Source organism: Poeciliopsis prolifica, unplaced genomic scaffold, assembly GCF_027474105.1.
Source record: "Poeciliopsis prolifica strain line A6 unplaced genomic scaffold, Auburn_PproV2 SCAFFOLD055, whole genome shotgun sequence".
NCBI lineage: Eukaryota > Metazoa > Chordata > Actinopteri > Cyprinodontiformes > Poeciliidae > Poeciliopsis > Poeciliopsis prolifica.
The window spans coordinates 309100-327447 of NW_026562430.1; the positions used below are offsets into that span (position 1 = coordinate 309100).

The 18348-nt window shown below is 40.7% G+C and overlaps 1 protein-coding gene across 2 annotated transcripts in view; it reads right to left on the minus strand.

Moving 5' to 3' along the window:
- Positions 1–18348, minus strand: part of pard3ba (par-3 family cell polarity regulator beta a) — a 116202-nt gene that overhangs the window by 34022 nt on the left and 63832 nt on the right. For both annotated transcript variants that reach the window (XM_055059534.1, XM_055059535.1), the window contains 2 exons: positions 13547–13762; positions 12304–12511 (listed from right to left, as the gene is read on the minus strand). In XM_055059534.1, coding sequence (XP_054915509.1) covers positions 12304–12511; positions 13547–13762 — 424 coding nt within the window. The remainder of the gene's footprint in view (positions 1–12303; positions 12512–13546; positions 13763–18348) is intronic.

Below are 18348 nucleotides of genomic sequence, written 5' to 3' on the forward strand. Positions count from 1 at the left end.
GCTCCTGCTGAGCCAATCTAATGTCTGTGTTTATCTCATTAACAGCGAGGCACTACTCATTACGGCTACAGGCGGAAACGTGGCCTGAATGCTAACCGGCGCAGCCTGGCCAAGCGGAAACCCGGACAGAGACGCCATGCTGGCCCTGCAGCATCCTGCAAACCAATTAGTGTTATTCTCAGATCATATACTCGCTTCACTCCTGCCTGTATGGGTCACTGTTGTCAAACACAGGTCAGGTACGCACACTGCACATGGGTTATTTTTTCCACAGTGAGAAAGCAAGCAGAGGCAGTGAACCAGATTAGCTGGTGTTGATTCAGAGTTTAGCCAAGTCTGATGCTAAAAAATAAACAAAGACACTATCAAATCAAAATATTGTTCTTCAGATGATGCTACAGCTTCTGGTTCCTTTTCAGATTTCAGTATTTCATTATATTGTTACAAAATCAAGGTGGTTTTTAATAATTAGAGGAAATGTGAGACTTCTTTTATTTAAGTAAAGATAAGAGAAGATTTTCTCAGTGAAACATGGTGGTGGAATAATTTTCCAAATATGCAACACCTCAACAGAAAAAAAGATATGAACATATGTTTACAAAAGAAACAAATCAGAACTAATGTAACAGATCTACTGCAACATGCTGTGATTGGTTATGCTAATGTTAATTTCCATGTTTTCTGATTGCCTCCATTCTGGCAGTACAAACATCCACAGTTTTGGTTTCAAACACCTGTGTGCACATTATCACATTATTCCCATTTACACTGCTCTATCTGGGGCATTCTGTTTTAGTTTCCATCCTTCCAACAATGCATAGTCAAAGTTGGCATTCCAAGCTTGATATATATAATCTGTGTAGTATCACTTTAAGTAAAACTGGCATCCATTACATTTGTACTTGGATCTTTGAGGGGTTTTAGGAATCTTAAAGCTGTAACATCTGTTCTTATTTTTCTCTAAGCCCTTGCAGCTTTAATGTTAATGTTATAAACCTCACTTCTTCCTCGAGATACAAAGTGTCAGTGTGGGCGCTGCTGCAGCGCGTTTCTTTTTTTTTCCCACTTGGGACTATTTTGATTTAAGCACTCCCACATAAAGCTGCAGCCAAAAGCAGACTACCAATTACCTCAGTAAAAACATATAGAAATAATTAAAGTCAGAAAAATACATCAGTTCTATTCAAAGTCGATGGAGAATTAATGAACATATAAAAAAAATCCTCAGGTTTATCTTGTGCACAGCTCCGTAATCAACATTCAGAGGGAGCAGAGGTCCACAGTTGGACCCGTCATTATAACTGCTTTAATTAGGAAAGACTCTTTTTCTCACTGTATTGTCTATCGGGAGACGGGGAATGGGGGTGGGACATCCAATTAGAGACATACCTGCCATGAGAGGTGGAAATCCCCCACTCTCCCATCGCCTTATCACTTATTCATCACCAAAGAGTCCCCAGTTTTCACACCGTTTGCTAAAGACGGCGCAATGCTTTCCTTTTCTCCTTCTGTGTTCATTTTTTTTTAATACCTTCACACAAATCATTCCTTGGCTTATTAAGTCGGGCTTTTCTCTGTCACTCAGAAATCTGACAGTTAATTTCCCGTAGCGACTCACGATAAAAAGGGCAAAATCACACAGAGACACAAATGCCCACATGTATAAAAACAAGGCTGTAAATACAGGAGCTGCAATAAATTAATTTATAAAAAAAACAAAAAAAAAAACATTGCTTGTATTTCTTGGTAACACTGGAGAAGACAGCTATATACACCAACTTGGCTACTCTGCAGGGAGCTGCACACAGTCAACAGAGAATAGGACATCTCATTAGCTTAGCATCATCTACATACACAACCACTCCATCAAACTCTCATTAGTGGGACATAGGGGGGTTGGAGTGAGTCAGCCTGATCTGGTGTCCCATTTAATATGCTCCCCACCGTCACAGGAGCTACTAGGAACCATTATTAGTATGTCTCTGTCGTCATTAGCCTGACTCCCCTGCTGTCGCCCCAGTATCACCTCAGCAGCCCAGCAAAGACACGATGGTGAACTGTTCAACTGCATCAGCACTCAGATATTGTTTTACATTCATCTTTTTTTATTTAAAGGCACAAAGACAAAAAAAATGTAAAAGAATGAAAGGATTCACAGCTGTTTTTGGATGGAGTGAGCATCCAGCAAAGTTTGCTGGAGAGAATAAACTTCTTCTCACCCATTGAACAACTTTTAATCCTAGGATGATGACGCAATTACAATGTTGAATTTAGTGAAAGGAACAGTCCAAACCTGCAATGTGCAGCCACAACTACAAACTTGAGCAGGCAGGTGATTTAGTAACAATCTTCACGTGTAGAGCATGGACTGATTAAGTGGACGAATGTGAGATGTGCATCATTAGTCTGACTCCAAAATATAAAATATTCTGGTTGAATTCCTGTTTTACTGTTTTGAATTCCTGTTTTTAATCACAAGTAATCATCTCATAGCAGACCTGGACCACAAAAGAGCATTTAAACACTCTCTGTATGGTGCCGGTCTGATAAGTCTCTTTCAACTTCCTCTACTTCAGCAGAGAACATGGCACATAACAATTACTACTTTAGTCTTGGGAGGACACTGGATCATGAATTAATATTGGAGTTTGATGTCTCCAACACGACATCATCAGTTTTTAGCAACTTTGATCTGTTTTCTCATTCTTTGTGCTCATTTTTTGTTCCTTCATGCTTTTTCCTTTATTTCTCAGATTTGCTCAATGCATGCTGTGAGCAAAAAGCCCAGATAAAACTGAAAAGAAACATAACGATAATGATGTATGCCCTTAATAACTCTGCAACCTGAAAAACGTGTGGAATAATCACGCTTCCTTGCACAAAGGACTCGCTGATTTAGATTTTCAATAAGCATTCGTTTTTTTCTTTTCCCCCCCAAATCCAATTTACATTTCCACAGACGCGTCCTGCCAAATCAAAACCTTAATTTGTGCAAAATCAAGCAGTTGCTCTGGAAACTTGCTGCGAAGCCAAGCACTGGTAGGAGTCTAGATAATAACTACAGCTACTGCCGTTCTCGTTCGGGTAGGAGCGCAAAGGAAGAAGTGGCATGCGTACAGTTAACTGTGCTCTAATGAGGCTCTGTGTGTAACTGAGATCACAGCTAGCCAAGTGCTGTGGTGTCACCAAGCTGACCTGAGCAATTAGCCCTCTGGGAAGGAGGGAAAAGAGCAGGAGAGAGCACAAGAGCAAGACTTTACCTAAAAACCAAGTCCAACAGCATCCTGAAGCTAAATTGCTCATCTGTGGAGAATAAACAACATCACAAATGTCTTGTAAATCTTCACCTCTCTTCTATTTTTAATATTCTTTGTTCACTGTAATTGTGACAAAAAGAATAAAGATGTGGTTCTGTGCCGTCTTAATAAGCTCGACTTTCTGGTGAAGCAGGGAGTCAGTGGGTGGCAGAGAATGTGAGAAGGGTGTTTGCTGCTAAGGTACAGTAAGCATTATAGGGAGGGAAAAATATATCTATATATCCACCCAGCATATACAGGTTCGTCTTCTTCTTCTTTGCGACAAACAGCAGGTCAGCCGATCAGGTGGCAGTATCTCCATATATTAAGGTTCGAATCAGTTTAAATCAAGAGTTGAGTTCGAGGTTTAACTGTATAGGAGATACAGGGTTAGTTGCCAAAATCAGTATTTTTACAAAAACGTTATTTTCCATCTTGTTGATTTTAACAATTAAAAGCATTATGCTTTAAAACTGAACACCTAAACTAACATAAAAGAGAACAACAAGATACTTTTGATGCTCTATAGAAAAGAGGAGGCAGCAGGTGGTATAGAGCAAATGGAAAAACAGGCTGATTTGCCTTGAAGAGTCAAAACACAAAGAAAGAGTGTAAAAAAGAAAGACTCAGGAACAAAGTGAATTAAATGAGCATGTCACAAGGAAGAGAGCTTGCCAAATTTCCATCCGTTCTAGACAATGAATGCAAAAGACGCCAAGTAAGAAAACAGACCAGAAAGAAAGAAAGATGAGAGAACAGAAGAGAGACGGATTGGTGAGGCAAAGCTCCTGCGAGAGCGCGGCTCGGCTGGGGCGGAGTAAGGAGCTTAGGAATATATGGACCAAGTGCAGCTTCGTTCAGAGGCACAGAGAGAACAGTTAATCAGCCAAGCAGAAATGTTATCACAGTAATTAGATTGCTCTGCATGTATTTGGAGAAGAGCACACTTATCTCAGCGGAGCTTCCTGTAAAGAAAAAGACGGAGACTGAGAATGGGCTGAAAGAAGCAAAAAAAAAAAAAATTTAAAAAAAGGAGAGTCAGACATACAGAGAAGCAGAGACTACCACAACAGAGAGCTGTGATGTAACAGCGCCTTCTCCTGTACTGGCAACGTGCCGCTCGGAAACTATTTCAAGCTCCAAATAGACGGAATGACATTCCCTTTTTAATATTGGTGCGATTTCCGTGTTGAACCGAGGATCGGGCTACACGAGGAATGTCGGCCCCAACAACAAGGTCACGAAAGGCCTCTGCAAGCCGGCTTTGACTGACAACAACACAAGCAAGTCTGCACCTCTTTAAAAAGAAGCCTGATCTTTGCTTGATAATGCAGAGCCGCCAGCAAGTTCCCTCCCCACAAGGCATAATTAAACCTATTCATCTGAATTCCTCTCCATATGCACCGGCAATTGGACCCAAATCGGCTTCCTTTAATAGATATGAGCTTTGGCAAGGAGGGGGAGAAAAAGAGAAACTGCAGCTGGATCCACCCGATGCTAATTGTAGATAAAAAAGCTTCACTTAGACGATATTAATAATGTAGAGATCTAAGAAGGCAGATGGGAGTAGAAGATATATCTGCTGGTTTTTATCTTACCATCTAAAAAAATAGAGGGAAAACTGACTTGGAAAATTAGACTAAACACGTTCAGATATATACGCTTTCTCTATGTGAACATGTTTTGCCTAATTTCCATTGCCAAAGAAGCTCTGGTGTAGCCAAAATCATAATCACAGACAGGGGAAGGCAATCATTTTAATATAGACTCTAAATTAGTCTAATTTAACGCCTACAGGAGAGAAGATTGAGGCAGACAGGTATGAATGCACAGCAAGTTGTTCCCAGGGGAACTGGAGGCGGATATGGAGCGCTTGTCTTAATCAACGCCTGGCCAGTCCCTGGAGAATAGATACTTCAGTCAGACAAAAGAAGCGATAAAAGAATAAGACGCAAAGAAGTGGGGAAGAGGGATGTGGAGAGCCCTGGTTCTTACATATTTTTCACAGTAAAGTTCTCTATTTTTCCAAATTTCAAGACATTTCAGTTGTTTTTGAGCCCATTTTCAGACTAAATACATAATTTTACGGCAAATTTCTGAAAAACAACAGCAGGTGGCTGGATGGATAAAAACAAAACAATATGCGGATGAATGGAGGGCTGAATCTTTTAGACAACGAGGTGGACAAATAGTTTTCTAAGCAGTTTTCATTTCTCACTCCTACTTTGGAAAATATCAAATCAAATTCCATACAAGAATTTTTCAGAACTATTATCCGGGCCATTACATTCCTATGCAATTCTCATCTCCCTACAGGACTCTCTCTGGGATTTCTCCCATTGAGCTGGATTCATTTCAACCAGGTCAATCAGTCAAAAGAAGGGGAAGCTGTGAACGATGACATCCATTTTCTGCACCGTTTTAGAGTTGTAGTCAGCTTGTCAGTTTTAGCAACGGCAGCAGAGGAAATGGACGAAGCCTTTCAGCGCATGCTCACCAAATATTGAGTAATTAAAATTCAATCAACAGGAATGTTCAATACATTTTATCACTGGCAAGGATGTTCATCTCGGCACTTCTCTCTTTTACCTAAACGTCAGCAATTGGGTGAAATCAAATGTAATTGTTTAACATTTCAACAGAGTCCCCGGCTCCAGGAAACAATCATGTCTCTCTAGCTCAAGGTCCAGAACCCAGTATGGAGCAAAATGTAGAACAAGAAGTTGATTTTTACCAGGAAGCCTGGAAATGTCTGGTGAAATAAATTCCCTCTTTAATGGTTTGCATTTTGATGTGCAGGATATATGAGCAACAACACATAAAATCCTGTCCTCCTGAAGCAATTTGTCTTTCCATTTCCATCCTCACATCTACCAGGGGAACTGTTAATATTTAACAAGGCCACTGGGTTATACGTCTCATACTCCCACTTTAGTTGTGTGCGTTTTACCTCACATGTATGGACTGTAAATAGTCAGCAAAAACGAGCTCTGACATTTCTCCTACATGAATGAGCCTCTGGTCAAAGCTGTTCTTCTATGTCCAGATTTGAGGACACAAGTTGAGAGGAAACTGGTGATCATCAAGTTTCCTTCAGTAATTCTTGATGCAGCACAGTCACAGGGAAGTGGGGCAAACGGATTGCTCAGAAGGTTTGGTTTGTGACAATGTGAAACAGTTTTGGTCGATAACTGAATCCAATCTACTGCACTTTCAGGTAAGAAAACACACTAAGATAGATTGGTCTCATTACATTTGGACTTTTTATGCAAACAGACATTAGAAAAAAATGTGACTGTGCTACCCCTCAGACTCTGAAACCCTGTTATTAGTGCCAGTGACGGCAAAAACATATTATCAGCACTTTCTTTGCAAGACACCTTCATGCAGCTTTCCAAAGTTTAAAGTTTCTAACCTTTTTTCCAGCTGTAGACTGGTTAAAAGGTAGCGTGGCTCCAGACATGGAAAAGGTTAGCCTCCTGGCTTTTCCCAGTGAGACACACATCTTTGGACAAGACTCACTTAACCTTCTCTGTCTGGACAGCAGAGGTCATGCTCTGGATGCATTTCAGGGGCAGGAAGAAAGACAGAACATACGTCTGTTCTTGCATGTGTCCGTCATTAGCAGACATAAAATTAGAGAGGAAATCCATCCATCACACATGGCAAGAAGACAGCTGGTTGCGACGGAACCAATACCAGAGGTGTAATCACTTCCTGGCGCCTCTTTTTGCAATGAGTGAACATGTCCTGGTGGATAGGTTCGGCCACATGCTAATTGGTTGCAACTGTTTCCTGTGGCCACATGAATCCTTCTTGCTGGCCTCGGAAAGCCGTCCAGCCGTTACGGATGTGTCTGCGCTTCGAACGGTCCGTCCCTCGGGGTCGACTCAAATGTCACGACTCCTCGGCGGGGAGGTGATGGATCGTAAAACTGATCGCCGCAAATGGAAGGCCCTCGTCTCTCCGTCTCATTTGATAATTACAGTAAGGGCAATAACTCACAGTACAGATACGGTTATTGTGTTCCTCAGAGCAATGCTGCAAGTTTGCTCAACTGAGAAACGGGTAACTTAAGGAAAACCTCCTACAGGTATCAAGAAGGAAGAAATTACAGTATTAAAACAAAAAAATAATAAATAAAAATGCCTAGAGGAAGAAGATTTGTGTAGAGAAGCTCAAGCAACAGAGAGTAGAGGGTTGTTGTGACTGCCCCCTTTATCAGCTGATATATATGCATGAGGATTTCCTCATCATCTTCACCGTCAATTCCCCCGTCCTTCTGATTTTTGACTGACAGGCCACATCAGCGCCAATAAACCTGCACATCATTTCAGGAGAGCTGCCCAACGCGTTGAACGGGCAAAGGAGGGGTGGGAAAGGAAAAAAATAAATAAAAAAAGTTAATTTGTTTTCCGGCGGCTGCTGACAGTGATAGCGGCTGTGTCTGTGCGCCGCCGCAGCAAAGTTGTAAATTAGAATTGTGCCTCAATGGTGAGCGCAGGAAGCTGCTTCTGCTGCGTAAAAGCTCATTTTCATCCACGGCTTAAAAATAAATAAATAAATAAATACTTGGAAGGTTTTTATATTCAAGGCATTGGGAGTCTTGCAGGAAGAAAAAGTCTGCAGAAATCTGAATTATGGCAAGCAAAAGGAAACGGGGGCCATTTTATTCTGCAATGAAGGGTGATTCATGCCTCGCTGATAACAGTTTCTCAACATTATGCAGCAATTTTGAGGCAGAGTGAACGAGTTAGGGAATTTACTGCCATAAACTACGACAAACCTGGAGGGCTTGGAATAACAGAGACAGTTATTGACCAAAGGAAGAGCTGTGTCTGCATTCTGGATTAGTCATCTATCCAGATTGTTTTGTTTGCAGACAGGATCTTAAAAAACACGAGACAATGTAGTGGTGTGTGCATGAGCCACGACGTCTGGGTGATGCAGATTGGTGCATCATTTGTTGTACTCTTGGTTATTATGCAAGATAAAATTAGCATTTTGTAGGTGTTGAGCAGAAAAAGAAAACACTTTTTCTGCAGGACTTTTATCTTTTGAGCTCATCGTCGTCGACGACTTCAAAATTGTGCTCTTAAACTGCAAAGTCAGCGTTTTTACCATTAATCTCAAAATGCGACTGATATGCAAATCCTTGTCCAAACTCAGTCAAGCTTTATGATTTTCTTGACTCACATTGCATCGCACAGACAACATAGGTTAAATAAATTACTTGTGTGACCTTATGCACAGTATATCCTAACATTCACATCTAAACCCAACTGAAATAAAGATTTGATTACAACCATTTGTGAGATATTCACAATTGATGCTTGTATTTCAAATATTCTTCTCAGCAGGGAGACTATTTACCCTAAGCCTCCACTTGAAGCCTAAAGAATATGTATTTAAGGCAGCCATGATTAGTGAGCCATCTTGCATGCATTATTTAGAAAAGAGAGATGAAGAGTAATGCACAACAGATAGATTTGCCCTGTGGGATGCATCTACATATATAACCTTGTGCATATTTCACGCCACACCTACATGAGTAAATCTCTCGTTGAAGCCTCCACTTCATATCAGCACAGCTAGGAGTCCTTAATGTCGGCTCGAAGAAATCCACCTGCAGAGTTTTAACCAGCTGCAGGATTAGAACCTGCCTCCCTGATTTTGCCCCCATTAGAGCTTAAAGTCACTGTTAATACTTTCTCACAAACATGTCAGAGGGATTTTGATATGCCTACTGACACAGGTGACAACCACGGTTCATGCAAAGATTTGTCTGCTTGCAATCCTCTCATTTTTTTTTTTTTCCTTTTATCTGTGACACTTTCTTGGCCTGGGTTAGTCATCCAAGGTAAAGTTTTGCAAAAGCTGTGTGTCTTGTTCCATAGGATAAAGGGAAGTAACGTCAACAGCATTTCAGAAAGAGACAAATATTTTGGTGGAGATGATCTGGAGCTGCTTAAGAACCTGAGAGATGAACTCTGTTCTCTTAAGTTCATGCAAAACAGCTAAGTATAGAAGTTTTGGAGGTGTTAGTCATGTAATTCATTAGTATTATTCCATCATGAGCACTCTAATTTTTTAATAAAATTATTTTTTTCTCACAATTGTAAGACATGCTTTTAGAATTGTGAATTTATTCTGCTAATATTTTGACAACTTTCTTGTAATTAAACAAAAATTGTCATTAGCTGTTTCTAATACTCCTTTGTTCAATGAACATATAACATGAAGAACAAGGTGATGGAAGATGAAAACCCAGTTTAAAGGGAGAAGACTCATCATAAAGTTAGCACTGAAAGGTCAAGAGCTCATAGAGAGAAAATGAGTTCACAATAACAGCAGTAATCCATCAGAAATCATCCAACAGTGGGACTCTCTTATTTGACGTTGAGACTTTAGTTCTGCACCGCGTGGCCCACCAGTGACAACCTTTCAACCCCGCACTTTCTGCAACTAAGCGATAGAATGAGAGCGGAACGGATGGCGCTAATTGGCTTGCTTCCCTGTCGGATTTCTGCAGCGCGGCAAACAGGGAGCAGCAGCAGCAGGAGGAGGGTGAAAGGTAGAGGAGATATATGCGACGCCGCATTTGGATTTGTAAACAGCATATCAGGATGCTAAGCTTTCATGTCCCGTAAACTGGTTAAGAGGCGCTGATAGTGACGGTGCTACAATGATCCTCCGTGGGACAGATTGAGAGACGGGATGTGGGACAGACGGGATATGTCAGTGTCTCCGTGGGGAGACACACCCAGCGATGTGTAAACACAGCAAACTGTGGAAAACATCTCTGACAGTCAGTTGGGAGCAAAACGCATCTGATGGCATCCTTCACATTCTGTTAGAAGAACATCATAGCATGCTAGAGTTAATACCATGATTAACTTCCTTGAGACAGAGAAGTCCCACTTTCTCCTGAGAAGCAGATGGAAGTGCCATAAATTTCTATTTTTCAGTGGATGACCCGGTCAGCCAGTCTTTTCCCACAGTGACGTTGAGAGAAAACAGAAGAGCAGTCAGAGCTTTGGCGGCAGCGACGCGGCCCGAGGCGGCGTTCTCGGCAAAGGCTTGGACTCCGTCTGCTGAATGCAGACAAGACAAGCGGTCGGACCCCAAGTCTTAAGGGCGCTGCCGTTTGTCTCGGCTTGTTTGGGAATCAGGGAGACGAGCTTTCAGTGAGGAAGTGGAGAAGGCAGATATGACGCCGCCTCTGCTATGAAGGAAAAAGATTCAAATGTGCCTCACAAAACAGTGTTTCTGCCGGGATTCACTGATAGTTAGCTGAATTCATCTTCTCATCACTTCTGAATTGAAAAAAAAGAACAGTTTGAGAAGCATGATGTTGCAATGGGAATCTTGTGTTCAGAGATAGTTTGAAATTAATGGTGTGAAACTTATTTTTTCTTCCACAAGGTTTGCACCACTTTGTGTTGATCTTCAACATAAAATCCTTAGAAAACACAAAGTTTTTGATCCGACCATGAAAACACTGAGACTTTTGCAGGATCCATTAGTATTAGCTGACTCTCAAATATGTGACAACATTAACATATAATTTCAACATCAGATAATTCTATCACTCATGCTCCTTCGCAGACTTTTGTGATGTATGACCAAAAAAAAAATCCAGATGAAAGCTCCCTCTGTTCAGCCTCATTCATCTCCCAGCAACAGCTAGATGACAGCGACGAGTCAGTCCGATTGAACACGACCGATGTAAAAGACGTTTGACTTTGTAAAGCCATCAGCCATCACAACGCATCTTCCTCCGTTTCCTTTACCTGCATTCGGACACTTTGATTATGCAAGCAGGTGAAATCACGTGAAACGACAAAAAAAAAAAAAGAAACAATAGAAGAAACTGCTACAAAAATAAGAAACTTCCAAAGGTCACCTCACACGCAGCCGTTTGTAGCTCGCGCCTCAAATAATTGAGCGGCTAAACTAAATATTTGCAGCAGCTGAAAGGACAGAGCCGACTTCCAGCGTTTGCAGAGCAAGCTGGCGCTCCACACACTTCCATTGCTGAGGTAAATTGAGGTCATATGTGCATAATTTGCCCTTTTCCTAATGCTGCAATTGCAGTAAGAAACCATTTGAGAGCAGCAATCAGATTGCACAGAGTAATGCTCTGGCTAATTAAGTCATATTTCTAGTTCAATAACAATCTAGTTGTGAGAAAAAGGCCAGGCAGAGAGAGGGGAAGCTGGAAGCTTATACCTCACTCGGCCTGTCGTTGAGTTAGAGAAGCAGTCTGGGCTTCAGCATTCAGGCTGTTGTGATATACTCAACTCAACTGATATATTTTCATTGATAAAACATGAATGTACGCCACAAATTTTACGGTATGCATTCAGGGATTTCCAACTGAACACCATCTGTTACCTTCCATATATTTGTCTGTTTCTGCCGCAGATAAACGACAGAAGTAATAAGTTCAAATGTTTCAGATGCCAAAAAACAAACAAACAAACAAACAAACAAAAAATAGATAAAATATCAGGTAAGAATCCTGCGAGTCCTTCATATTGCCCTTCCTGTTCCCGTTCCCGGCCTCGACGGACAAACATCTCCTCCATTACCGAACCCTGACACTGTGGCCGATTGGATTCTTATCAGCCATCTGTAGTTCGACGCTCAGGCCGCGCTATCTCTCGTCACAGCCTAATTGAATCCCGAGTGTTAGAAGTGTGGTGATACACTGACCGCAGCGTGTCACTGCCAATAGATAAGGGCTGCGGCTGGAGGATTGGATCACCACAAATCAGGATGGGGACAGGCTGATAAAGGGGTGACGAGCATTTTGGGGTTGTCACCATCTCACTGGGACTTAATAATGGATCCTCTCCATTACTGAGGAGGTTGTGTTCATATCCAATCACCCAATATCCCATAATCCTGTCTGCTCAGTGGGGTAATTTGCTGAAAGTTAACCAAGGGGAAAGTACACCAACACGGTGGAACTCCTTTGATTTCCATTTCAAAGATTTCCTACCTTAAGAGGTTAAATCCTTTCTTCTTAGTCTTCTTCTCTGGTTCATCCACTGAGTCCTCTGATTTCTTCTTTAACTTGTTCTTCTTCTCCTTCCTTTTTCCCTTGGTTTTCTTCTTCTTCTTGCCCCCGTCGTCCGCGTCCAGTTCCTGACGGGAGGAGGTGCTGGCGGGCGTCTCGTGGCCGGAGCTGTCGTCCGACACGTCGTCATCTGAGGGCAGCAAACAGTCAGAGAGGTGAATCTGGTACAATAGTTGTAAGTTTAGTCAGGAGTGAGTGGAAATCTACAAACAAACAAAGAATAAATCCGATGGCGGCACATTAGTACCAAGAACAATTCCACTAAAATAAAACTTAAGGAAGAATTTATTTAATTTAAACTTAATTAGGATTTTGGAGCTTCTTGTCCTCATAACATGCCAGGAAGAATTTTTTTTTCTTCCTTACCATCACAAATGCAAAACCCTTGAGGTTCTACATCGTACTGGGACTGCAACTGGAATCGTACAGTTTGAGAACACAATTGATCATTTAAACTAAAAAACACTCCAGGTGTGTTTGGAAGGATGAACTTGTGGGAAAAACATCCCATGCTAACCACCACTAGAAAAGTTAAAGGGGATTAATTTCTCTCCTACTGGCAAAAAACGAGGTTTGTAAAATTGAGAGCAAGTGTACCAATAATTGCCACAAGTGTTAATTTCTTATTCCACACTGCGTAAAAGTAATCAAGTTAAACATTCAATCTTTTTCATTTTTTCATGGTGAGATAATGCTACTGGAATAAAAGAGTTTCAAAGGGAAATGCATGATCTGAAGCATCAGAAACAAGATTTTGTGAGATTTTCTCAGGTCAGCAACTGATGACAAATCTAAACTGAATATTTCCTGTTAGTTTAAAAGTGCTCCATTTGAATCACTGAAAGAATTTACACCAAGATCAGGTTTCTGCACGGCGAGGTGGTGATGCATTAAAAAAAACGTCCTCTGAGATATAAAGTCACTCTTTTCTAAATTGCTGAGTGGATAAAATCATGTAGCATTTCATTAAGGTACTTAGGCTAAGGAGTGTGTCGTCTTTTGGCAGGCCTCTGGCTCTTCCGAGTGCCAGTGTGTTAAAAAGCTTCAGGGATGAGTATCAGAGCATGGTTGGTAATTTAAAGTAGATTCAATGCCTCAAAAAAGAAAAAAAGTTTTTGTTGTAGCAGCAGAAACTTTCTGAGCAGCTCTTAGTCGTTTTTATTACCGTCTTCAGAGGGTCCGTCGTAGGATTTGTCGATAGCGATGCGGAAGCTCTGGTTGCACGCTCGACCCCGGACGACGTGCGGCCGCGGCCGGTGGAACGGGACCTGAGCCAGCCTCTGGCTCTGCTGCGCCTCGGACACGGCCGTCTGGAGGCTCTCCAAGGAACTGGACTTCACCAGGCCGAGGGTGGGACCCAGCGCTCCTCCAAAATGGGACTCTTCGTAACAAAACAGACAACAACGCTTACTTTTATGAACATTTGCTAAATCTACCATCTACTGACAGAAAGAAGCAAAACTCCATTTGCTGCATGTTTACAACAACTCCTACCAGGACACATAAAGACAGTTACAAAGTCAGTCTTCTGTCACGATCATCATTCCTAGGATTGACAAACTGATGTTCCAGCAACATCTAGAGAAATATGTCTGTGTGGTTATCTTTATCAAAAAAAAGTCAGATTGATCAGAAAGTGAGTTCTCGATTCAGCTTCTACGCACCACAAATCTGGAACAAACATCCAGAAAACAACAAAACAGCCAAAACACTGAGTTCCTTTAAATCCAGACTAAATACCCACCTTCTTGGAGTTGCTTTTGATCAGTAATAAATGAAACATTAATCAACATATTTGATGTATATTTGCTTGATGATTTTCATGAAGGCATTGCTAAATGTTATATTTGTTTTGGCTCGATGTTTTTATGATTTTACGTACTTTGAACGGCCTTGTTGCTGAAAAACAATACAAATAAACCTGACTTGAATTGAAATGGATGTATAATCACTTGCAATGCTCTGAGAGGGAAGCAAATATTCAAATTTCAGTGGCTGCAAATGTAATTTTTAGTGGGCTAATGCAATTATGATGATCCCCTCCATAACTCTGGATGAACTTAAATAAAGATATTGTAAATATTCAGATATAAATAAGCTGTATTGAAGCATTTAATGGTGCCGGGAATCCCCCAAGGCCAATGTCCTTTAATGTTTTACCCAATTCCCACAACTAAAGCAAAAGATGACTGGAATGAAGAGATGGAGAAAAGCCTGGCTGATGGATGGGGGAGGAAGTTTTGCTCTGAATTAGTAATACAGCCTCGACTAAAATGAGATGGAATAATCTTATTGGGATCACAAGCTTTTAGCAAAATCTAGCCAACTGCTTACAAAACAATACATTTGTACACATCTCCCAGAGTTATATTTCCTTATTTAATTAAAGGGCATGTGCATTAAACCCTCTAAAAATGAATGCTGCCTACAATTCAATTTGGAGAAAGTTTACTTTCCATAAGAACTGTGGAGAATATATTTCAGCAGGAGTGGAAAAGGGTACTTTAATAATTCAGTGTAATTAATCTCTCAGACACGCCGAGGTTACACTCTTGGTTTAAAGGCTATATTTCAGACTCAAATATAATCAAGACCAAATGCTCTTATTGCAATATTTGAAATCACGCCCAAAACACAACATAATGTTATGCAATTAGATTTTCTCGTCTTGCAGTAGCTGTTCAGCGCCAAAGTAGAATATTAATGAGGCAGAGTAAAAGTTTATTGTTATTTTTTAAATTCTTGAATCATCAAGGACTTCATATGAGAAACAAACGTTTTTATTTTTCTGAACACGTATTTGCTTCAACATCCTTTAGGAAATGACACTGCAGCCTTCTACATTTATTCTTGCTGAATATTTCATACATTTATGTCACAAATATGATGTAAATTAAAAAGGTGGTTTAAATTCGGATTAAAAAGGCAAAAATTAAAGGTAAAAATTAATGATATTTCTATATAATTAAGATAACAGTATGGATGAGAGAAAATCCCCAATAAATTTAAACTTCTGCATTAAACTGATTAATTTTTGATGGAGTAAACTCAATAATTGAGCTCATTCGTGCAAAAAATTAAATAAACAAATTTCAACTTAAGTTTAAATTTCTTTCATAGTAAAGTAAAAAAAATTAAGAAAAAAAATCTGACCTGACAGGAAAAGTCATGAAACATAAGCAAAGAATTCAAATGTCTCTCCATAAATTAGAATATCATCAAAATTTACATCAATATTCAAGTTTTCTAAGTTTCCCTGAAGTAAATGAACTTTTTGGGAACATTTTACTTTACTGAGAGGCAACCGGAGGGAAATAAACTGCACTATAACTGTACTCAGGTGTGGCCTCCATGAAGGCGGATTCAGCCAGGAGACAAGTCACCCAGATACAAAGAAAGGAGATAACAGAGAAAAGAAAGTAAATGTCAAGAAGAAGATGCTGCTGTCAAAGAGGCATTCTGACATTCATGCTCTGGCAGAAATTGAAGGACAGCTGGGGAAGAAGGAAGCCCTCCAACAAAGAGAAGCAACAAATTCATCTCAGCTGTACAGAACGGGAGCCGCTTTTTTCGCTCTCTTTCTTAGGAAAGACTTCTTTGGATCATGGCACTCACTTCTAAAGCCTTTTTTGTCATTTTAGATGCTTCCTAAATCTTGGAAGTCGAGCCAAAAAAGGGGGGGAAGTGAAACTGAAGCGGCGATGGAGTCAAAGGAGGAGGCAAAGTAAGCGAAGCGTTGCTGCCTTTTAAGTCCCAAATTGACTTTCTGAGAGGAAGTGGGATTTATGGGGAATAAGGGGTTATAAATAGAGAGGCGGGAGCGCTCAGGAATAAAACGCTCAATTTGAGAGACAGGATTTGTGTCACAAATGTAATTACGGCTGTCCAGCTCACAGCCTGATAGAATTAAGCTCCTTGCCAGTGCACTGCGCCACTATACGGGGAAGCTGTGTGTGTCTGAGCATGTGGGCGGGTGTGTATTTATTACCAAAATGTGAGAATTTTTATCCAAGTCAGTGGGTTTGGGGGCAAAATATTCACAACACTGCTTCTATGAGATAGTGGTGTGTGTCCTTGACCGCCTTAGATGAAATAGAAGAAATATGAGAGCAATTCACTTTCGCTGGAGCGTGTTTGCGTGGCACTCATTCCACGCATGTCAGGCGGCTGCGGCTGGAGGTAAATGAATGATGAGGGTTTAATAGGACGGATGGGACGAGAGGAGAGAGAGGTGGCTATCATCGCCAGCTCGATCCAATGGAGGGTGAAATCGGCGTTTATCACATATCGGCGCCCGCCGTGCCAGCAGATGCTCTCTAGGATCCGTTCGCATTACGTCTGCCTGATTGCCGCCGGTTCAAGCGGGTGCACATATCAGACAAACAACTTAACAGCCAAATCATAAAAAAAAGCAGAGAAAACGAGTCGGGCTGATGGGCGATGTCCTTCACAGACGTAAGGCTTCTCAAGCTGAGATTGCGCAGCAGCGTCACGATCTCACTTTGTTAATCCGCTTTTAGAAGCAACTGTTTCAGGAAAAAAATCACATTCAAAACCGAGCAACGAAAGATGCTCTTGTTCTAGTCCAAATGGTTCGTTTATGATTTATCCCAGAGAACAAGATGCTGAACTGAAACAAAAAATGTATAAATAAAACGCCTGCTAAAATTCTGGCTGTGTACACACACTTAGCATCACATTTTGATCCGCATGGATCAAACTTCTGCATTAAACTGAATGTTGCACACTGGATGTTGGCAAGCACTGCTAATCTACCCCATTTTTTTTGCTGCTCCTCTTCACATCTCTGTCTGGACGTATTGTTAGAAATGTTAGATGTTATATTGTTGCATTTTATGGATTATTTAAACTTTTAAGATGTTAATCACCTACTCTTGTAAAAACAATACCTTGTTTCTACAGTGTTTAACTCCGATAGTTAAAAAAAAGTTTTCCAGACTTTGCTGACAAGAAGGACAGTTAATGTGTTTTTAGCTGCTTTACATCTGATTTGCATTTAATCAGAGTAATAAGTGATTATTTCAGCTACTGCTGCTTTTTGTTTATCACTGACCTTTGACATCAACCACATTACCAGTGCATCACTAGCCTACAGTTGAACAATCCTGATTAATAAAGTGGCCACTGAGAAAATGCGTAATATTTTTAATTCATGACCTTACATTGTCTCCACTACCAGATGTTCTCTTGGGATTAGCAGTTTTGAAACAAACTTATATCACAATAAAAGCAAACTATAGTAAAGATAGGTAAAAAAGCTACTGTAAACCCACACAATCGAACGTCCACCTGAGCATATTCCCAATTCGCACGCATCACATAGTGAAATGTGTGACTTCTCTGGAGGTTGGATGCTGTCATGCTTGTATTAGCAGACAGAAGTGAAGTCTTTGCCTAGAGTGTAGCCGCAGGGTCTTTCTTCACTGAGAGGGACTGATAGGACTAATGCAACACCATCATGCTGCTTTGTTCAAGAAACAGATCCTCTTTTAAAAGAGAGTGACACACCTGTAGGACAATATATGCTGGTACAACTTCCTCTGAAGTAATGAACCACTCAGGTCCAACTGGTTGTAATGACAAGATATCTATGTAGAAATTTCAAAAGGGGCATCCTGGGTTATGTCTAAGGTGAAACAAAGTCCTCTGCAGTAAATAAGCTCCTAAAGGGAGGTACCAAAAGATTACATACACGGAAAAAGAAATCAAAAAACATTGCACTTCATAAAACAGGTGGCATCATGAGGAAAGAACATTATCCGCAAAGCCTACAAACCCGACTAAGTTCTGTTATGACGAATGAACCGAAACTCCAGCAAACTATTAAAAGATGTGAAAGGAAACATGTTTGAGCCAATTTGTTCAGTTCAAAAAGAAAATTATACCTCATAAGAAAATGTATCAAAATATTTGACTTGCTCCCTATTATCCAAATACAAACTAGTC